This window comes from Lichenostomus cassidix, unplaced genomic scaffold (genome assembly GCF_008360975.1).
Source record: "Lichenostomus cassidix isolate B80296 unplaced genomic scaffold, HeHo_3.0 HiC_scaffold_59, whole genome shotgun sequence".
Taxonomy (NCBI): domain Eukaryota; kingdom Metazoa; phylum Chordata; class Aves; order Passeriformes; family Meliphagidae; genus Lichenostomus; species Lichenostomus cassidix.
The window spans coordinates 5476-21814 of NW_028147321.1; the positions used below are offsets into that span (position 1 = coordinate 5476).

General features: G+C 51.8%; 2 protein-coding genes and 1 pseudogene across 4 annotated transcripts; 2 read left to right on the forward strand and 1 right to left on the reverse strand.

Annotated features, from left to right (window-relative positions):
• The first annotated feature begins 4142 nt into the window (after window positions 1-4142).
• On the forward strand, window positions 4143-5809 carry LOC146423424 (olfactory receptor-like protein COR4). The gene has a single exon (XM_085044778.1). It carries the CDS (start codon window positions 4207-4209, stop codon window positions 5161-5163), a length of 957 nt encoding a protein of 318 aa, XP_084900904.1. The 5' UTR covers window positions 4143-4206; the 3' UTR covers window positions 5164-5809.
• Window positions 5810-10470: 4661 nt separating this feature from the next.
• LOC146423425 (olfactory receptor 8J2-like) lies at window positions 10471-11601 on the reverse strand (annotated as a pseudogene).
• Window positions 11602-11735: 134 nt separating this feature from the next.
• Window positions 11736-16087, forward strand: LOC146423426 (uncharacterized). 3 transcript variants are annotated; one of them, XM_085044779.1, is made up of 7 exons: window positions 12029-12778; window positions 12937-13172; window positions 13272-13367; window positions 13463-13513; window positions 13842-14208; window positions 14610-14786; window positions 15095-16087. In XM_085044779.1, the coding sequence occupies exons 1-7, from the start codon at window positions 12085-12087 to the stop codon at window positions 15196-15198; spliced, it is 1725 nt and encodes a 574-aa protein (XP_084900905.1). In that variant the 5' UTR covers window positions 12029-12084; the 3' UTR covers window positions 15199-16087. The 3 variants fall into 3 exon arrangements, with proteins under 3 accessions (XP_084900907.1, XP_084900905.1, XP_084900906.1); XM_085044780.1 differs by having other exon boundaries at window positions 12937-13161; window positions 13264-13367; XM_085044781.1 differs by lacking the exon at window positions 15095-16087 and having other exon boundaries at window positions 11736-12778; window positions 14610-15066.
• The last annotated feature ends 252 nt before the right edge of the window (window positions 16088-16339 follow it).

A 16339-nucleotide genomic window follows, 5' to 3' on the forward strand; every position in this document is an offset into this window, starting at 1 on the left:
ATATTACCCATCATTGAACCCAAAGCCTGTGGCAATAATTCATGGCAATAACTGTACTTTTTTCTCCTGAGGTCGCTGGCAAAGGTGGACCCAGAATGTCTTTGGGCCCAGGCAGAAGGAGAAGCAGCAAATTGGGTTAGGAGAGTTTCAATGAGTCCCTGTGAGATCCTGATTTTCTCAAAACATTCAAATAAGTCTGAAGAGGAAATCATGGTATCATTTTCCACATGAGGGTTTTGTGTAAAAAACCAAGATGGTTTGATGAGAGATTTGTTGAAACCTAGAAATATGCTGATGGTAATACTTTTGATAGAAGCAAAGCATCTGCAAACGCTTGGCAGAAGACTGTGAAAGGTGAGGAGCTGAATGACACAAGTAGAAAAACATCTGGGCACGTGATTTGATTTCACAAGGTGTTACAGATTGCTGTCTCAAATGTACACATGTGAGGAGAGCTGGATCAATATCCTTCAGCGGAAAGTAGTGGTAGTCTTGTGTTCCTAGCTTTACAGTAGATTGAGTTTTGCCCAAGGAAGGGTGTGCTGGTTTTGCTGCTGTGTTCAGCCACAATAGTGCTGTTTGGTAGCTCCTTGAAGAAGCAGCAGGAGCCTGGATTTCTGTCCCTTGGATTGCCTTGCTGTCCAAGACAAGGACTAAAGGTGAGTGCCAGAGCTCCTAGCACTGCCTTGGAAGTCAGGAGTGACTGGCATCTTATGTCCTGGTTCTTAGGAAATTGCTCAGGTGTACACCTAATGGTTTTTTGATATCCTTTGACTTTCTGGGTGGAAGTAAAAGCATCCTTCCTCTCCCTGCTTTCTGTAATTCCAGGATCAGTCATTACTCTTTTATGGCAGCTAATTATCCTCTGGAATGGGCAGAGGAAATGCTGCCTGAAGTGTGGTTCCACAGCAGATGTGAGCAAGCTTTCTGCAAAGGTTCAAACAGCTTGTGACTTACTGAAATACTGAGGCCTGAGCAACAGCCTTGAGCTGAAGTTGACCTCTGGGTGAGCCTTCAAACCAGATGCTGTATGTGTATTCTCTCATTAATGAAATGTACAGGATCATTACTGCAAGGATCTCGGTATCTGCTCATTAACAAAACGTGTATTGACCTTTCTGTACTGAGAAGCTGGACAAGGCCCTGAAATCAGGCCTGGGGCCTTGTTGGGAGGTCCATGGGCCAAGGCAGCTCCCTGGGTTGCTCCCCTGCAATTCTGGCAGAACAAAATGAGTGTAGTCTGGCCCTATCAGAAAGAACTGTCACTTTTCAAATCTAAATGTAAGGAATCGGTCCCGTCTAAAATTCCTGAATGGATCATCCTGCAGGGATGAGCTTCCCTGTAGTTCGCTGGTTCTCAAATGGTCTAAGGTTGGAGGATTGTGCAACCAGTCAGGAAATTAGTTAAAAGAAGCTGAAGCCCTGGGCGTATAAAATGCATCCCAAAATTGCATAATATAAGGGGAAAAGAACTAGGTTTGGGAAGACAAAGATGGCTTTTTTAAACAGTATCAGAAGCAGCACCAACAGAAGGAACAAGTGCTGTTGGAATTCTCCCACATGGGGTGACAGGTGTGTGATTTCCACAATCAAATTGTAATGTAACAGATCCAAAATAACCTGCTTGCTGCTGAGTTGGACACTTAGCAGACTGTAGCCAAAAATTCTGGATTTGGGGTGGTGCAGTAGGAGTGTAAGAAAAGAAGGGGATGAGTGGAGCAAAACCAAGTGAATGCAGGGATTGCAGGAGCAGGAGTACAGTGGGATCCTGATAAATGGGATCAAGATGTTTGGGATTCTATGGATTCTGAGGAGGCTGGGTCCCTGGATGGATTGATAGATGTGAGACTGCCATGGAGATGAAAAATGGAATTCTAGGCTAATGGACAGCATGTGAGGAAGGATGAGATAGAGGATTATAGTCAGCATGAAGTAAACCATACAATTGAATGGTTTAAACCAAGACTGAGCAAGTCCCTGCTCCTTGGGTGGAGTGTTTGCACAACCAGGGAGCATCAGGGTAACCCTGGACTCAGGGGACTCTTAAGAAGTTCTTAATCTTGAGCTCAAATTTGTTTGTGCAAGATGCATTTTGAAATAATGTTCACAATCCAGATTTGTGCACTTGGTCTGCTCAGGGATGTGACACTGAATATCCTACAGAAAATGACTGGCCAGGGCGAAAGGTCAGTGGTGTACTTTGTGAGATTGTATACAAGGAATGAAGGAGGAAGGGATGAAATTGGCTATTTTTACAGGGAAGCATGCTTAGAAGAGGAATAGCCATTCTCATGAAGTTGAGTCAGGGGAGGCTTAGGGTGGATATTAGAAAAAGGTTCTTCCCCCAGAGGATGGTTGGGCACTGGAACAGGATCCCCAGGGCAGTGGGCACAGCAGCAGCCTGGCAGAGCTCAGAGGAGTGATTTGAACAATGCTCCTGGGCACATGGTGTGACTCTTGGGGATAGTCCTGTGCAGGGCAGAGTGTTGGACTTTGTGATCCTTGTGAATCCCTTCCAACTCAGCATACTCTGTGATTCTCCTGGATCGTTGCAGCCAATCTTCATAGAATCCTGGAATGGTTTGGTTTGGAAGAGACCTTAAAGCTCATCTTGTTCCACACCCCTGCCATAGCCAGGAGCACCTCCCAGTAGACCAGGTTGCTGCAGCCGGCCTTGAACATTTCCAGGGATGGGACAGGTGAGCTGTGGTTTGGTTCTAAGGAATTTAGAATGGATAGAAAGGTGGTTCATCATCTCTGGTGCCTGGAACTGCTGATGGCTACCAGCTCCCATGGGATTGTTCCCCAGCAGTGAGGTCCCACTCAGCTCCCTGGTGTTATAATGCCAAACATGGCATTTGTGGAGCTGAAAAATCTCAGAAAGTGCACAAAAATTGGACACAACAGGTGCAGTGTTGCTCTGTCATTGCTCTGGGGGAACCCCAAAGCCCTGTGGCTCCCTCAAGGTGAGATCATCTCCTCTGGCAATTGCCTTCAAATTCAGAATCTCAGAGAAGAGATAACAACCTGCTTTGGGCTTTCTCACTCTCCTGGGGCTCCAAGAGTCCCCAGATCCCCAAATTACATGGAATAACAAAGGTGTTTGCTGACAAGGGTATATTTTCAAACTCCCTTCCGGAGCTCCTGGCAGGTGCACCTAACATTCACCTCCAAGAGCATCAGGAGGAAAGCAGGGAGAATGCAGAGATGTAGGAGGGGATCATCCTGGAGAACCATGAGCCAGGACAGCGCATGCTGAGCCACCCATCTCCCATTGTTTTTTCTTGCAAAGAAGAAACACCTTCAATTTTCATCTCAGGTCCTATCTGGAGGCTCCTGGGCTCCAGTTCTTCATCGTACTCCGGGCTTAGCACCAAATCCAGGTGATGCACAGCAGCTGTGTGGTGAGGACACCCTGTTGGAATGCTTGCTCTGGAAACTTCTCCTCACTGACCACAAAGGGCTCCTGGATGAGGACTGGAGTATTTCCTGTAAGGAACACTTGTGGATATTACCATTGCTGATATAAGGCACATCCGAAAGGTGATTTTTAAAATATGCCCCCAAAATATTATTTTCAGGAGGAGGTTGCTCAGCTTTGGGTGTTGCACATTTTCATTCTAAGACTGCAGGACTAGGGTAAAGAGCTGGGAAAATCTTTTAGAGTCAAAAGAGTGTGTCCAGGAGGGAGGGGAGGCTTCATAGTCAGGAAGTTTTGGATGCCCCTGGATCCCTGGAAATGTTCAAGGCCAGGTTGGATGGGGCTTGGAGCAACCTGTGTAATGGAACGTGTCCCTGCACATGGAATGGGGGTGGAATGAAATGGTCTGCAAGATCCCTTCCAACCCAAACACTTCTGGGATTCTATAGAAAAGACAGACAAAGCAGGTGCTTGGCAGATGTCAAACCAAGGATGAATAATCAATTCTGTGCTGTCTTTTACAGGTTTTATTGGGTTTCTCCATGTTACAGGTTGTGCTGGATGATCTCAAAGTCCCAGACTGAACACACACAGGGGATTAAAGGCAGCACCAAGGTAAAGCTACTCAGGGTTGTGTAACCTACAGCTTCTCCCTAACTGTACCTTGACTTCTGCCCAGGTTTTTCTAATTGATCTGTACCTAAACTCTCACTTTAGATCCTGTAGGGCTGTCTTCAAGCAGATCCCACTGGAAAGAGGGTTTCGACCTGGAAGAAACCTCCAGCATGGAGTTCACAGAGGGAACACACTTTGAAGGAATGTCAGGATGGAATTGCACCCAACCAACAGAGTTCACCTTGGCAGGGTTCACCGAGGACCCAGCGACTCAGGTTGTCCAATTCCTGCTGTTCCTGCTCATTTACCTTGTCACCATCCTGGGAAACCTGGGGATGATTGCCTTGATCAGAGTCAGTCCCATGCTCCACTCCCCCATGTATTATTTCCTGGGCAACCTGGCATTTGTTAACCTCTGCACTTCCACCATTGTCACCCCCAGGATGTTGGTTGGCTTTTTGGTGGAGAAGGGAATCACCTATGCTGGGTGCATGGCTCAGGTGTTCAGTTTGGACCTGTTTGGGGTCACTGAGGGCTTTCTGTTGGCCACAATGGCCTATGACCGATACATGGCCATTTGCCACCCCCTGCTCTACCCCCTTGTCATGTCCCCAGAGCGCTGCTTCCGCCTGGTGACCGGGTGCTACCTCCTGGGGCTGACCAATGGTGTGGCACAAACCATCGGCATGTCCAGCTTGTTCTTCTGTGGCTCCAGTGCCATCCATCTGTTCTTCTGTGACATTTCCCGGCTGATCTCGCTCTCCACCTCTGACAACACCCTCAGCCTCATCATCCTGAGGACTTTAGCATCTTTGCTTGGTGTTCCCAGCACTCTGGTGGTCCTGGTGTCCTATGTGGCCATCATCTCCACCATCCTGAGCATTAGATCAGCCCAGGGCAAGCACAAAGCCTTCTCCACCTGTGCCTCCCACCTCATCACTGTTAGCACCTTCTATGGGGCATCTCTTTTTATGTACTTAATCCCCAGCTCAAATACCTCCAGGAGAGGAGATAAATGGGCTGCTGTGCTCTATACCATGGTGACCCCCATGCTGAACCCCTGGATCTACAGCCTGAGGAACCAGAAGGTGAAGGAGGCTTTTAGGACACTTAGGAAAAGAGCTTGAATGTTCTAACTGTGTGGCCAGATGCAATGGAGATGTGGTTGATATCCTGGGAGTTTTGTTAAATATCTCAGAGGGACATTTTTGCCACCTACTGCATTTTGATTTTAATGATCAGCACTGGCTAATTCAATATCAGCCGAGAAGAACAATTACACTCGGATTCTGGTGTTTGGATGAGGGTTGTAGCAGCCTGGTCTAGTGGAAGGTGTCCCTCCTCTTGGCAGGGCAGCAGAACTGGATGAGCCTTAAGGTCCTTCCAACCCAAACCATTCCACGATTTCTGTGACAGATGTACAGTTTTGGTACAAGCAGTACCTACATGGAAAAACACAAAAATCCCCCAATTTGTGTATTTTCTCACCCTGTGCAAGGTCCATGGTGAAATCCAGAGTGATGGAGCTCTCCTGGAGACATGGAATAACTTGGGATGGAGGAGAAGCTCCTCAGTTAGATTAAATCAAACCAGGATCAATGTAGTTTGCTGATTTATTCAAGACACACAATTCACAGGCACTCAGGGTCAATCAACTGAATCCTTTGTTCCCAAAGCTTACTGGTAATTTCCTGGTTATTATTTAATCCAGCTGCCTGGATAAATCCCCTCAAGCTGTTCATGCTCCTGTTTCTCTCTTTCTGGCTGTGCTGACCCCCATGGCAGTGACCCCCAAAGGTCCTCAACTCACGTCCCCAGATGACAACATCCTCAGGCTGCACCAGCAGAGGTTTAGGTTGGATATAGGGAAAATTCCTCCTGGAATGGAAAAGGCTGTCTAGCCCTGGAACAGGCTGCCCAGGGCAGTGGTAGAATCCTCATCCCTGGGGGGATTTAAAAGCTGTGTGGATGTGGCATCTGGGGATATGGATTAGTGGTGGCCTTGGCAGTGCTGGGGGAATGGTCAGACTTGGTGATCCTAGAGGACTTTTCCAGTCTGACCAATTCCCTGACTCTGTGATCAGGACCATGAACTGGGACCTCTGTGTGTAACTCCTGCTGTTCTCCCACCCTTCTGATCCTCTGTAACTGTCCTACTCATGGCATTGTTTAATTTAGGTGCAGGGAAGATTGTACATACTTTCTTTAAATAAAATAAATAAAGACTATTTTTAATGTTTTATTTAAAACATCAAATCTCCATAAGTATTAAGAAAACATTAAGACACTTAAACCATTAGCCCCAGAACAACTCTCCTTCCTCCAGGGCCTTACAACCATTGTTTGGTGATAAGATATTCAATAATTTTTTAAAATATTTGAAAAATATTTAATATCTGAATAATATTTTGAGTAGCCATTCAATGACTTTATGTCCCACTGGTCTTACCTTGACCATCACCTGACCTTTAAACAGGAACAAGAGCCCACAGTGACTGAAACCCTGAGTCTGTGGCCATAGTGCCATCGCTCTGTTTTGTGGCTTCATGCTGGAGCTGCTGCTCTCAAACCCAAAAGGTTTTGGCTCTTTGTGCAGGTGGGGATTGGTAAAATGGGGGTGAACTGTGTCCATCTTCTGTGGTCAAGCATTTGACCATGAGAGGAGCTGGAATCACCATGTGGGAAGGAGATGGAACATCCAGCATTGATGTTTCCTTCTGATGGACACACTTTCTTCCTGGGTTATCCTGTGTCCCCGCCCAGGGCAGGGGCTTGGAATGAGATGAGCTTTAGGGTGCCTTCCAACCCCAGCCACTCCAGGATTCTCTGGCCAGTGCAGATGACTGCAGCTGAGCCTCCTGCAGCCCTTTTGAAGCACACCATCTTCATCTTCATCTCTTCTGATTACAACTATTGTGGGACCATTTCCTTCTTTTATGGGTAAAATAAAAAAAATTTGTTTTCTACTTGCTCTCATAAACATGATTGTGACTGTCTTTGATACCTGGTTCTGACTGTCTGGGTTTTCAGACATCAGGATATCCAACATAATGTAAAAATACATTGCATCAGGCAAGTTTCTGATGTGTTTTGCCTTCCCAACGAGCCATTGCAGCACTTCTTCAGATCCTGAGCTGTCTCCCAATCCTGGATCTCCATTTCTTGTACCAGTTCTTTTTAACTCCCTGTGATAACAAGAGACAAATTATATATTTCAAGAAATTAATTTATATATTTTAAGATCATATATATTTTCAGAAGAAAATTTAAATACAACTTTTCTTTATATAGATAAAGAAATGTATCTATTAAGACCTTTTTACATATAAATCTGCATATACATAATTACAGATATACAAAGAAGTGGTACATAAAACCTCACAGTTCCATTGAACTTCCTGAAAGTAGCAGTGTTTATTTACAAGTGCAAGTCTCTTCCTTATGGAGCTGCTTCCAAAGTTGTTAATTTCCAAGGGAAATTTCCTGTGTGCCACCACAGAGTGGGCAGTGACCAAACCCAAGGCCCAAGCTTGCTCAAGGAGCAGAGAGTCATCATCTGGCATCTCCCATGGTTTCTGGGCAACCATGAAGATTTCCATGGTTTCTGGTGGAATTACCCACCACTGCTCTCTATCCTGTCATTTTGATCATGGTTGATGACAGGATCATAATAATAAATTTTGGTTTTATTATTAAATTGGTTTTGCTTAGTTTTGGGTAATTGTGTGATTTCCCCTCTAAAATAAATCATGAGACACAGAGGAAAGAAGAACAAATGGTGGGATTAGAGTGAAACTGAGCCCAGAAGCCAACAGGAGAGGCAGGAATGCTGACCAGGGGCAAATATGGGGTAGAAGCATTTACAGCATCCCAGAATTATTTTGGTTGGAAAAGCCTTCTGAGATCATGGAGTGCAACTGCTAAGCCAGCAGTAACTCATGTCTGAGCTCAGCCTGTAGGTGGGAATTTCACCTCAGGGGTGAGAGCTGAGAGCCTCTTCCAGAGCCTAAAGGGGCTCCAGGAGAGCTGCAGAGGGACACTGGGCAAGGGTCTGGAGTGACAGGGTGAGGGGGAATAGCTTCACACTCTCAGAGCATTTAGATTGGGTATGGGGAAGAAATTTTTCCCTGTTGTGAGGGTGGAGAGGCCCTGGCACAGGTTGCCCAGAGAAGCTGTGGCTGCCCCTGGATCCCTGGAAGAGTTCCAGGCCAGCTTGGACAGGGCTTGGAGCATCCTGGGGTAATGGGAAGCATCCCTGCCCTTGGAAGTGGGTTGGAATGGGATGAGCTTTAAGGTCCCTCAACACAGTCACAATCCCAACACACTGACCCTGCAGTTCTTTGTCTCCTGGATCTGGCAAACAAAGCAGCTGGAGAAGTTCACTTTGTCTTTAACAATGAAGAAAGTTTCTTCATGGTTTCCCCTTGCTAATTAGTCTCTCATGGCTCATTAAGAAGGATGACAAAAGTTGTTTAAAAGTCCTCTGAGAAGCTTCCTTGATCATTAGGAAACTTCCTTGGCAAAGCCCAGAAGATCTTGTTAAGCTGATGATTCCTTGAAGGATGGTTGGTCTCCCAGGATCACTTCTTGCTCTGGGAATGGGAACAGCATCACTTGTGCAAATAGCTGTGAGCACCTGGATGGTGGGACCTGGAGCTCAGACCTGCTGGTGGACTTCCTTAATTCTTCATTTCAACCTGAAAATCTTTAAACTGAAGGAGGGTGGATTTAGATTGCACAGTGGGGAGAAACTCCTCCCTGTGAAGGTGGTGAGGCACAGGTTGCCCAGAGAAGCTGTGGCTGCCCCACCCCTGGAAGTGTTGAACGCCAGGCTGGACGGGGCTTGGAGCAACCTGGTCTAGTGGAAGGTGTCCCTACCCATGGCAGGGATTTGGAATAGGATGAGCTTTAAATTCCCTTCCCACCCAACTTTGATATCAAAAGTCTCTCTATTGCCAAGCCCTTTGTCATTTAATTACATTTATTCCAACTCTTTTCATCCAGGTCCAGATCCACCTTTCCCAGGTAGAAGCACCCAGCCCTAAAACATCTCTTCTCCTGCTGTTTGTTTCCAAAGAAGAACACTGTTCACCATCCATTCATGTTTCAAAAGGAAGTGAATTCCCAGGTGACTCCTCAGAACATGACATCTCCACAAGACAATAACAAAGGGATAATTTTTCTGTTTCCACCTTTCCCTGCCACAGCCAAGGCCTGTCCCTCTGTGGAGTCAGAACTCATCCCACCCCACAAAGGTGTCAACAGGTGAGGGACAAGGTGGAGAAGATGAGGAAGAGGTGGACATCTCTGCTGAGCTTATCCAGACCACCCAAATGGTGAAAGGAAGTTGGCAAGGTTGCACTCAGTTTGCCCTTAGTTTGCCCTTAACCCAACAAATAGGCTTTGGAATTCATTAGGAGGGGCAGAAATTGGGAGTTTTTTCCAGGCCAGGAAAAGATGAAGGATTGCAGGTCTCTCCCCAGTGCTGTGGCTATTCCTGTACCTTCTTTAATGAGCCATGATTTGGAGAACTGTTTGGTTTGTGTTTTTCAGGGCCTTTTCCACACCCAAACAGCTCCCAGCTATCCACAGATCAGGTGTTGATGATTCTTTCACCTCTGGAAACTAGACATGTGCTTAAATTTGGGGTGAAAAACACCCTTGAAATAAGTTTTCAAGGTATGTTTTGGCACATGAGCACTTGCATTCCCTTTGATATTCCAAGGTGTACCTTGAGATCCTGAGTCCCATCAGCTTTTTATCCTTCTAAGCCAGAAAAAAAATGCACTTTTTAAGGCTTTAATCTTATTTTTTTACCAATCAAATGTTGAAATACTCTTACTCTTCCCAAATGCTCCCTTCCACCCCAGCAGCTCTACTAAATTACTTACAGGTAACAAAGAGGAATTTTATTGGAGTTTAGGGATAAGGACAATAATCTTGCAAGAAAAATACACATTCATCAGTGCAAAATCAGTTATAAACCAATAAAATTGTGATTTGTGCATCCTATGAGAAAGAGAAGAATAATTAGAGTAATATCCCGGAATCATTCTGTGTGATTTCTTCTGACAGCCTCGTGGCTGGAAAGGGAATTCAATTCAAGTTTGAGGCTCCCACTCTTGTTTCCTTCTATGGCAGATGTGACTGTGGAGTCTATTTCTCCAGGATAAATATTGTAATTGAGTTTTGTGAGGAACTGTGGAAGAGCCTATATAAAATTGTGAGGATCAGGGACATATCCAATTCTTTTAATGGATCATCTCTTACTTTAGATGAATGGTTTGCTTCCACAAAGGCACGGAGTGGCATGACGATGGGGAAAGGCTTTAAGCTGAGTAGGGTTAGATGGGATACTGGGAAGAAATTTTTCCCTAAGAGAAAGGTGAGGCACTGGCACACATTGTCCAGAGAAGCTGTGGCTGCCCCTGGATCCCTGGAAGAGTTCCAGGCTGGGTTGGATGGGGTTTGGAGCAGCCTAGTCTAGTGGAAGGTGTCCCTGCCCATGGTGTGCTGGACCAGATGATCTTTCAGGTCCCTTCCAACCCAAAGCATCCCAGGATTCCCTGATGCCCTGAGCTGCACTTCTTTGATGCCAGCAGCAGTTTAACATCCTCCTCCTGCACTTCCCCAGCGCTGCCTTCACCTCCCTGTTCCTCAGGCTGTAGATGAAAGGGCTGAGCATGGGGCTGAGCACGGTGTAGAAGACAGAGGCCACCTTATCCCGGCTGCCATGCCGGGACGCCGGCTGCAGGTACACGAAGAGCAGCGTCCCATAGAACACCAACATGGACACCAGGTGGGAGGTGCAGGTGCAGAAGGCTCTGGCCCTGCCGGGCGCCGAGCGCATCCCCAGGATGGTGTGGAGGACGCGGCTGTGGGAGAGCAGGATGACCACGCCGGTGTCCAGCCCATTGGCCACGGCCAGGACAAAGATGGTGACCTCGCTGCCCTGGGTGTCAGAGCAGCCAGCCTCAGCACGGGGCTGGTGTCACAGAAGAAGTGATTGACCCAGCAGGGCCCACAGAAGGAGCCCCCAAAGGTGCAGCTGCTGTAGATGAGGGCGCTGAGGGAGGCCACTAGGTAGGACCATGCCACCAGCTGCCAGCAGGGGCGGGGGGACGCAGCCATGGCGTAAAGCAGGGGGTGGCAGATGGCCACGTGCCAGTCGTAGGCCATGGCGGCCAGGAGGTGACAGTCGGATGCAACAAAGAGAGAAAACAGGTGGTGTTGTGTCATGCAGCCTGCCCAGGAAATGGTTTTATTACCAAATAAGAGGCCCGTGGGCATTTTGGGGGAGATGACAGTGGAATAGCAGACGTCAGGCAGGGACAAATGAGCTAGGAAGAAGTACATGGGGGTGTGGAGGCTGTGAGAGACCCAAACCAAGAGAATCAGCCCGATGTTCCCCACCAAAGTGATAACGTAAAGCAGCAGAAAGAGCCCAGAAAGAGGGGCCTGTGCCGAGGGAGTGTCCTCCAGGGAACACTGCAGTGCAACAGGCTGAGTTCCCGTTCTTAATTCCAAACGATTTCTGACCATGTGCATCATCAGGAATGAGCTGTGTCCGCTGATCCCTGAGGTGGGCTGTGACGGCACAAAGGGGCTGAGCGCTGGCGCCAGGCAGGGCTGGCATGTCACAGGGCTCTGCTGGCCCACAGCACTGTGAGGTCACAGTGCTGTGGCTAGCTATATAAGAGGGGCCAGCAGCCGCACCTGCCAGTGCAGTCGCGACGGAACGCACTGGAGCCATGAGCGCCGTTGGTGTCCTCGCGCCTGTGCTTTTCCTGCTGCTGGCCTCTGTGGTTGTCTGGTGGGCTGTTGGCCACTGGATACCACGGAGGCAGCACGCAGGAACAACGACAAGAGGCAAGTGCCCCGGGGTCCAACCCAGAGGCTCACGGAAAAGCCGAGGAGCCCCTGTGGCTCCCAGGTGCTCCAGGCCTCTGGCGACCCCTGGCAAGCGGCCACGTGCTCCCACGAGCCCCCTGCACAGCCCCTGCAGCTGCGGCCCCTGCCTGGCTGTGGCCCAGGAGCTGCAGGAACTCATGCTGCTGCTGTGGGCTCGCAATGGGACACGCCAGCCGCTTTACTCAGGGATGTGGCAGGCACTGTTGAAAGAGCTGGAGGAGCTGCTGAAGGGAGGCCACGTGCCCTGCTGTGGCTCGTCCAGCTCCTCCAGGAGCCTCCATCCCTCCAAGAGGCTGCTCCCAGCAAGAACCTCCATCTCTGGGAGAGCCTCAGCCCTTGCAAGGATGGCACACCATCAGACATCTGCCATCCATGCAAGAGCCTCCGGCTGTCAGAGACCCTCCATCCTTCTGGGAGCCTCTGCTATCTCTGACAGCCTCCATCCCAGCCAGAGGCTCAGTGAGACCTGTCAGCCTGCACAAGGTGCAGAGCCCGTGGGCAGGTCTCCCAGCTCCCCTGGACTCCTGGACTTGACCAACACGGGCACATCCCTGAGCACTGCCGTGGCCAGGGAAAGCCCCCAGGTCCAAGTGGGAGCCCAGCCCGATGCACAGGAGCCTTCTCAGGAGCAGGTGGCGGAGCAGCAAGCGTGCCGGCTGAACCAGCAGCTGCCGGCCCGCAGCAGCCAGGACGCTGTGCCGGCTGTGCCAGCTGGCAACAGCCCGTGCTTGGTGGCGGAGACGATCCCCAAGAGACCCTGGAGGTTCCTCCGTCTGCAGGAAGCTGCTCCCAGGCGGCCACCGCGTCTAGCAAAGGCCTTTCCGGTAGCAGGTGAGATCTTCTGAGCAGCTCTCTGAGGCTCCTCCGGGGCTCTTGAGGGGCAGCCCCAGGCCAGGCCAGAGTCCCCGAGACCAGCCTAGTCCCTGGCTGCTTCCAGCGCCTCTGACGGGCTGCTTTTGGGCTTCCAAAAACGCCTCTCTGCTTTGCAGCCGCTCCTGGGACGCCCCTGTGCGAAGAAGCCTCGGGCTGTAGCCCCGGCCGTCCTCAAGAGCAGCGTCCAGCTCACGACGCCGGGGACAGCGACGGTGCCGCCCCGCCCCGCTGCTCTGCGGCTCCTGCAGCCACCCGGGCGCGCTGCCCTGGCCCAGCTGTGCCGCTCGCCAGCCCCACGGCTGCCAGGCGGTGGCCGCTGCCCGGCGCGCAGCGGGAAGCAGGTGAGAGCGAGGTGGCCCGCGGTGGCCCGGCGTGCTTCACCGGCGGGCACTCGGGGCTGGGGGGCCCCGGGCGGAAGGCTGATGGCTCGCTCTCGGCCGCAGGGCGAAAGAAGCAGCTGCAGGAGCTGTACCGGCTGGGCCCGCAGCTGGGGCAGGGCGGCTTCGGCACCGTCTTCTCGGGGAGCCGCCTCTCGGACGGGAGCCCGGTAAGCGGGCGGGACGGGCGGGCGTGGCAGGAGGGCCGGGCCGGGGCCGGGCACCCGGGGCTGGAGCTCAGCCCGCCTCTCTCGTGGGCTTGCAGGTGGCCATCAAACGCGTGCCCCGGGACAGCGTGGCGCGGTGGCACGAGCTGGTGAGCGAGCGGGGCCAGCGGGACGGAGCGGGGCGCGGCGGGCAGGGCTAAGCGCGGGGCCCCGAGGCTGGGAGGCGGGAGATGGCGGGGGGAGCGGGCGCGGGCTCGGCGAGCCAGCCAGAGGGAGCACGGCGGGCCCGGGGATGCCGGGGATGCCAGACAGCGGTGGAGTGGCCGGGCAGGGGGGAACCCCTGAGTGTGCCCTGGGCGGGAGGAAGCCCAAAGCCCAGGGAGGCTGCACGAGGGAGCACTGGGGCACGGCAGGCAGGGGACAGCAGAGTCCCAGGGCAGCATCAGGCCTGCTGGAGGCGTTTTCTCCTCCTCACAGCCCGACGGCACACGTGTTCCAATGGAGATCGTGCTGATGGAGAAGGTGGGCTCCGGCTGCCGCAACGTCATCCAGCTCCTTGACTGGTTTGAGCTGCCTGACAGCTTCCTGCTGGTCATGGAGCGTCCGGAGCCATCGCAGGATCTCCTGCACTTCCTGACGGAGCGGGAGTTCCTGTGCGAGGAGGTGGCGCGCTGGCTTTTCCGCCAGGTGCTGGAGGCCGTGCGGCACTGCACCGCCTGCGGCGTCCTGCACCGGGACATCAAGCCCTCCAACCTCCTCGTGGACCCGGAGAGCGGCGAGCTGAAGCTCATCGACTTCGGTTGTGGCACCTTCCTCCAGGAGCAGCCCTTCAACTACTTTGCCGGTGAGCCCACAGCCGGGGCCGTGCTCCCAGCGCCAGGCATTGCACGGCCCCATTCCTTCCCTCCCGGGCTGCGGCATTCAGCCTGCTGCCCTTTGGCACGGGGCGCATGCTGTGCCCCAGGATGCTGTGCTGCCAGCCCTGCCGACAGAGCACGGCTGCAAAAGCCAGGCAGGCCCCAGCCGCTCGGCTTGGCAGGCCCGCCAGGGCTTGGGCTGCACCGCTGCCCTTCTTTGCCTGCTGGCAGAATGGGTTCATGGCTTTGGCTAGGGTGCTGGAGCAGGGGCTGCGGCCTTGGGGGGAAGCTACGGCCACCGCTGCAGCCCCTGCCTCGGCCACGAGGCTGGGCCCAGGCTCTGGAAGCCAACAGCCTGCGCCCTGACAGCGCCGCCTGTCTCCCCTAGGAACACACGTGTACAGCCCGCCCGAGTGGATCCGCCACGGCTGCTACCACGGCCATTCGGCAACCATCTGGTCCCTGGGCGTGCTGCTGTACGTCATGGTCTGTGGGAACATCCCCTTCCACAACGACCGTGAAATCGTGTCGGGGCAGCTCTGCTTCAGGCAGCAGGTCTCTCCAGGTAGGTATGCGGCCTGAAGAAGGCAGGCTTTGGCACGTGGCTGCGCACAGCCCAGCGTGGCCCAGCTCACGCAGCTCCGCGGCAGGTGGATGTGCCGTCAAGGGCTGGATGTGCCGCGGGAGGTGGCCCGTGACGGGGCCGCTCAGTGTGGCACGCCGGGCTGAAGGAGGTGGCGCTGCTTCCTGCCGTGCCGCTCTCCCACCAAGTACAGAGCGCGCTGGGAGGCTGGCGCAGCTCTGAGCACACACAGCACTGGCCGGGCAGGAGCCTTTGGCAAGTGACCGGCACTTTCTGGCTTCTCTCCGCAGAGTGCCAGCAGCTGATCCGCTGGTGTCTGTCCAAGCACCCTGAGGACAGGCCAGCTCTGGAGGAGATCTCGTGCCACCCTTGGGTGCTGGGCAGGCGTCTTTGATGCCTTGACAGAGCCTTTGCAGCACCCACTTCCCCAGTCCCTCCCAGGACTGAGGACCCGAAAAATAAAACAATGACAGAAGCATTCGGCAGTGTCAAGTGCAGTTCCTGTTAGCAATTTCAGCTAAAGAAACCTCTTTGGCCAAGGGGTAATCAGAGTGTTCCTTTCAGCCTTTTTCAAGCTTTTGAGGCCTTTCCTGCAGGACGGTAGTTTGGTGTCTTTAAGCACGGGCTGTAGCACAGGTAGGAGGGGATTTAACAAGCCAAGAAATGCAGCAGTGAAACAACAGCTGCCCTCTCAAAGTGACGTGGCCACTTGGGTTCAGCCCGAGTGAAACGGCAACTCCCTGGATGCGCAGGGAGGAGGTCTCTGCTGGAGAGTGGGGGAAATGTCGCTCCTGCTTGCTGTGTCCTTGGTGGGCAGAGAACTCTGATCTTGGCAAGATGGTGAATGTTTAATTGGTGAAGGTTTCATCAGTCCTACCTCCTTTTGAAGGAGTTGTTTTAATTAGTTGTCAGCAGGGATCGCTTTAAGCCAGCTTTAGTGAAGTTTCTTTTTCACAGATTTCTTGTTTTGATTATGAAATCGCCAAAAGCTTAAGTTTGCCAAACGAGCCCTGAAAAGTTCAATGAACAAATCCGGAGGGAATTGGGGATTGCAAATCTGGGATCTTATGGCCCTTCAAGTCCATGTTGGGTTTATCCACTGCTTTTGCTGCCAAGGGAAACTCCAAGTTAAGAATAATCCCAATATGAACCAGTTCTCATGAAATTCAGCTTTCCAAGCCTTGATTCAGGATAAAAACAGCTGGGGATGCCCTTGTCAGAAAAGCACCTGTGAGGCAAAGCAGGCTTAAAATGCCTGTATGGAGGAAATGCAAGAGAAATGGCTGCTGGTATCCTGGGCTTTCCGGGCAGGTTTGGTACTGGATTGCAGGGCAGTTTTCCTGCCTCTGAGGACGGCACCTGCATCCCCCTGGGAAGGGAAAATGTGGAGAGAGTGGTGAGTGCGAAGACAATTGTTGCCATGTGTCCTTGGGCTCCAGTTCCTGCTGGTGTGTCTGTGCTGGGGGAAGTACAAGGGGAATCAGTCTTGGAGTGCCTGTTGGTCATCTGTGGGACCTGGAGGAGACACTGGACTT

What these genes read in the sequence shown, in the direction of transcription:
- LOC146423426 (XM_085044781.1), top strand. Translation starts at nt 11,788, where the DNA reads ATGAGCGCCGTTGGTGTCCTCGCGCCTGTGCTTTTCCTGCTGCTGGCC. An exon ending in GGGAAGCAGGTGAGAGCGAG is followed by an intron (nt 13,173 to 13,271) that starts GTGGCCCGCGGT and finishes GCAGGGCGAAAG; the next exon opens with AAGCAGCTGCAGGAGCTGTA. An exon ending in GCCCTTCAACTACTTTGCCG is followed by an intron (nt 14,209 to 14,609) that starts GTGAGCCCACAG and finishes TGTCTCCCCTAG; the next exon opens with GAACACACGTGTACAGCCCG.
- LOC146423424 (XM_085044778.1), top strand. Translation starts at nt 4,207, where the DNA reads ATGGAGTTCACAGAGGGAACACACTTTGAAGGAATGTCAGGATGGAAT.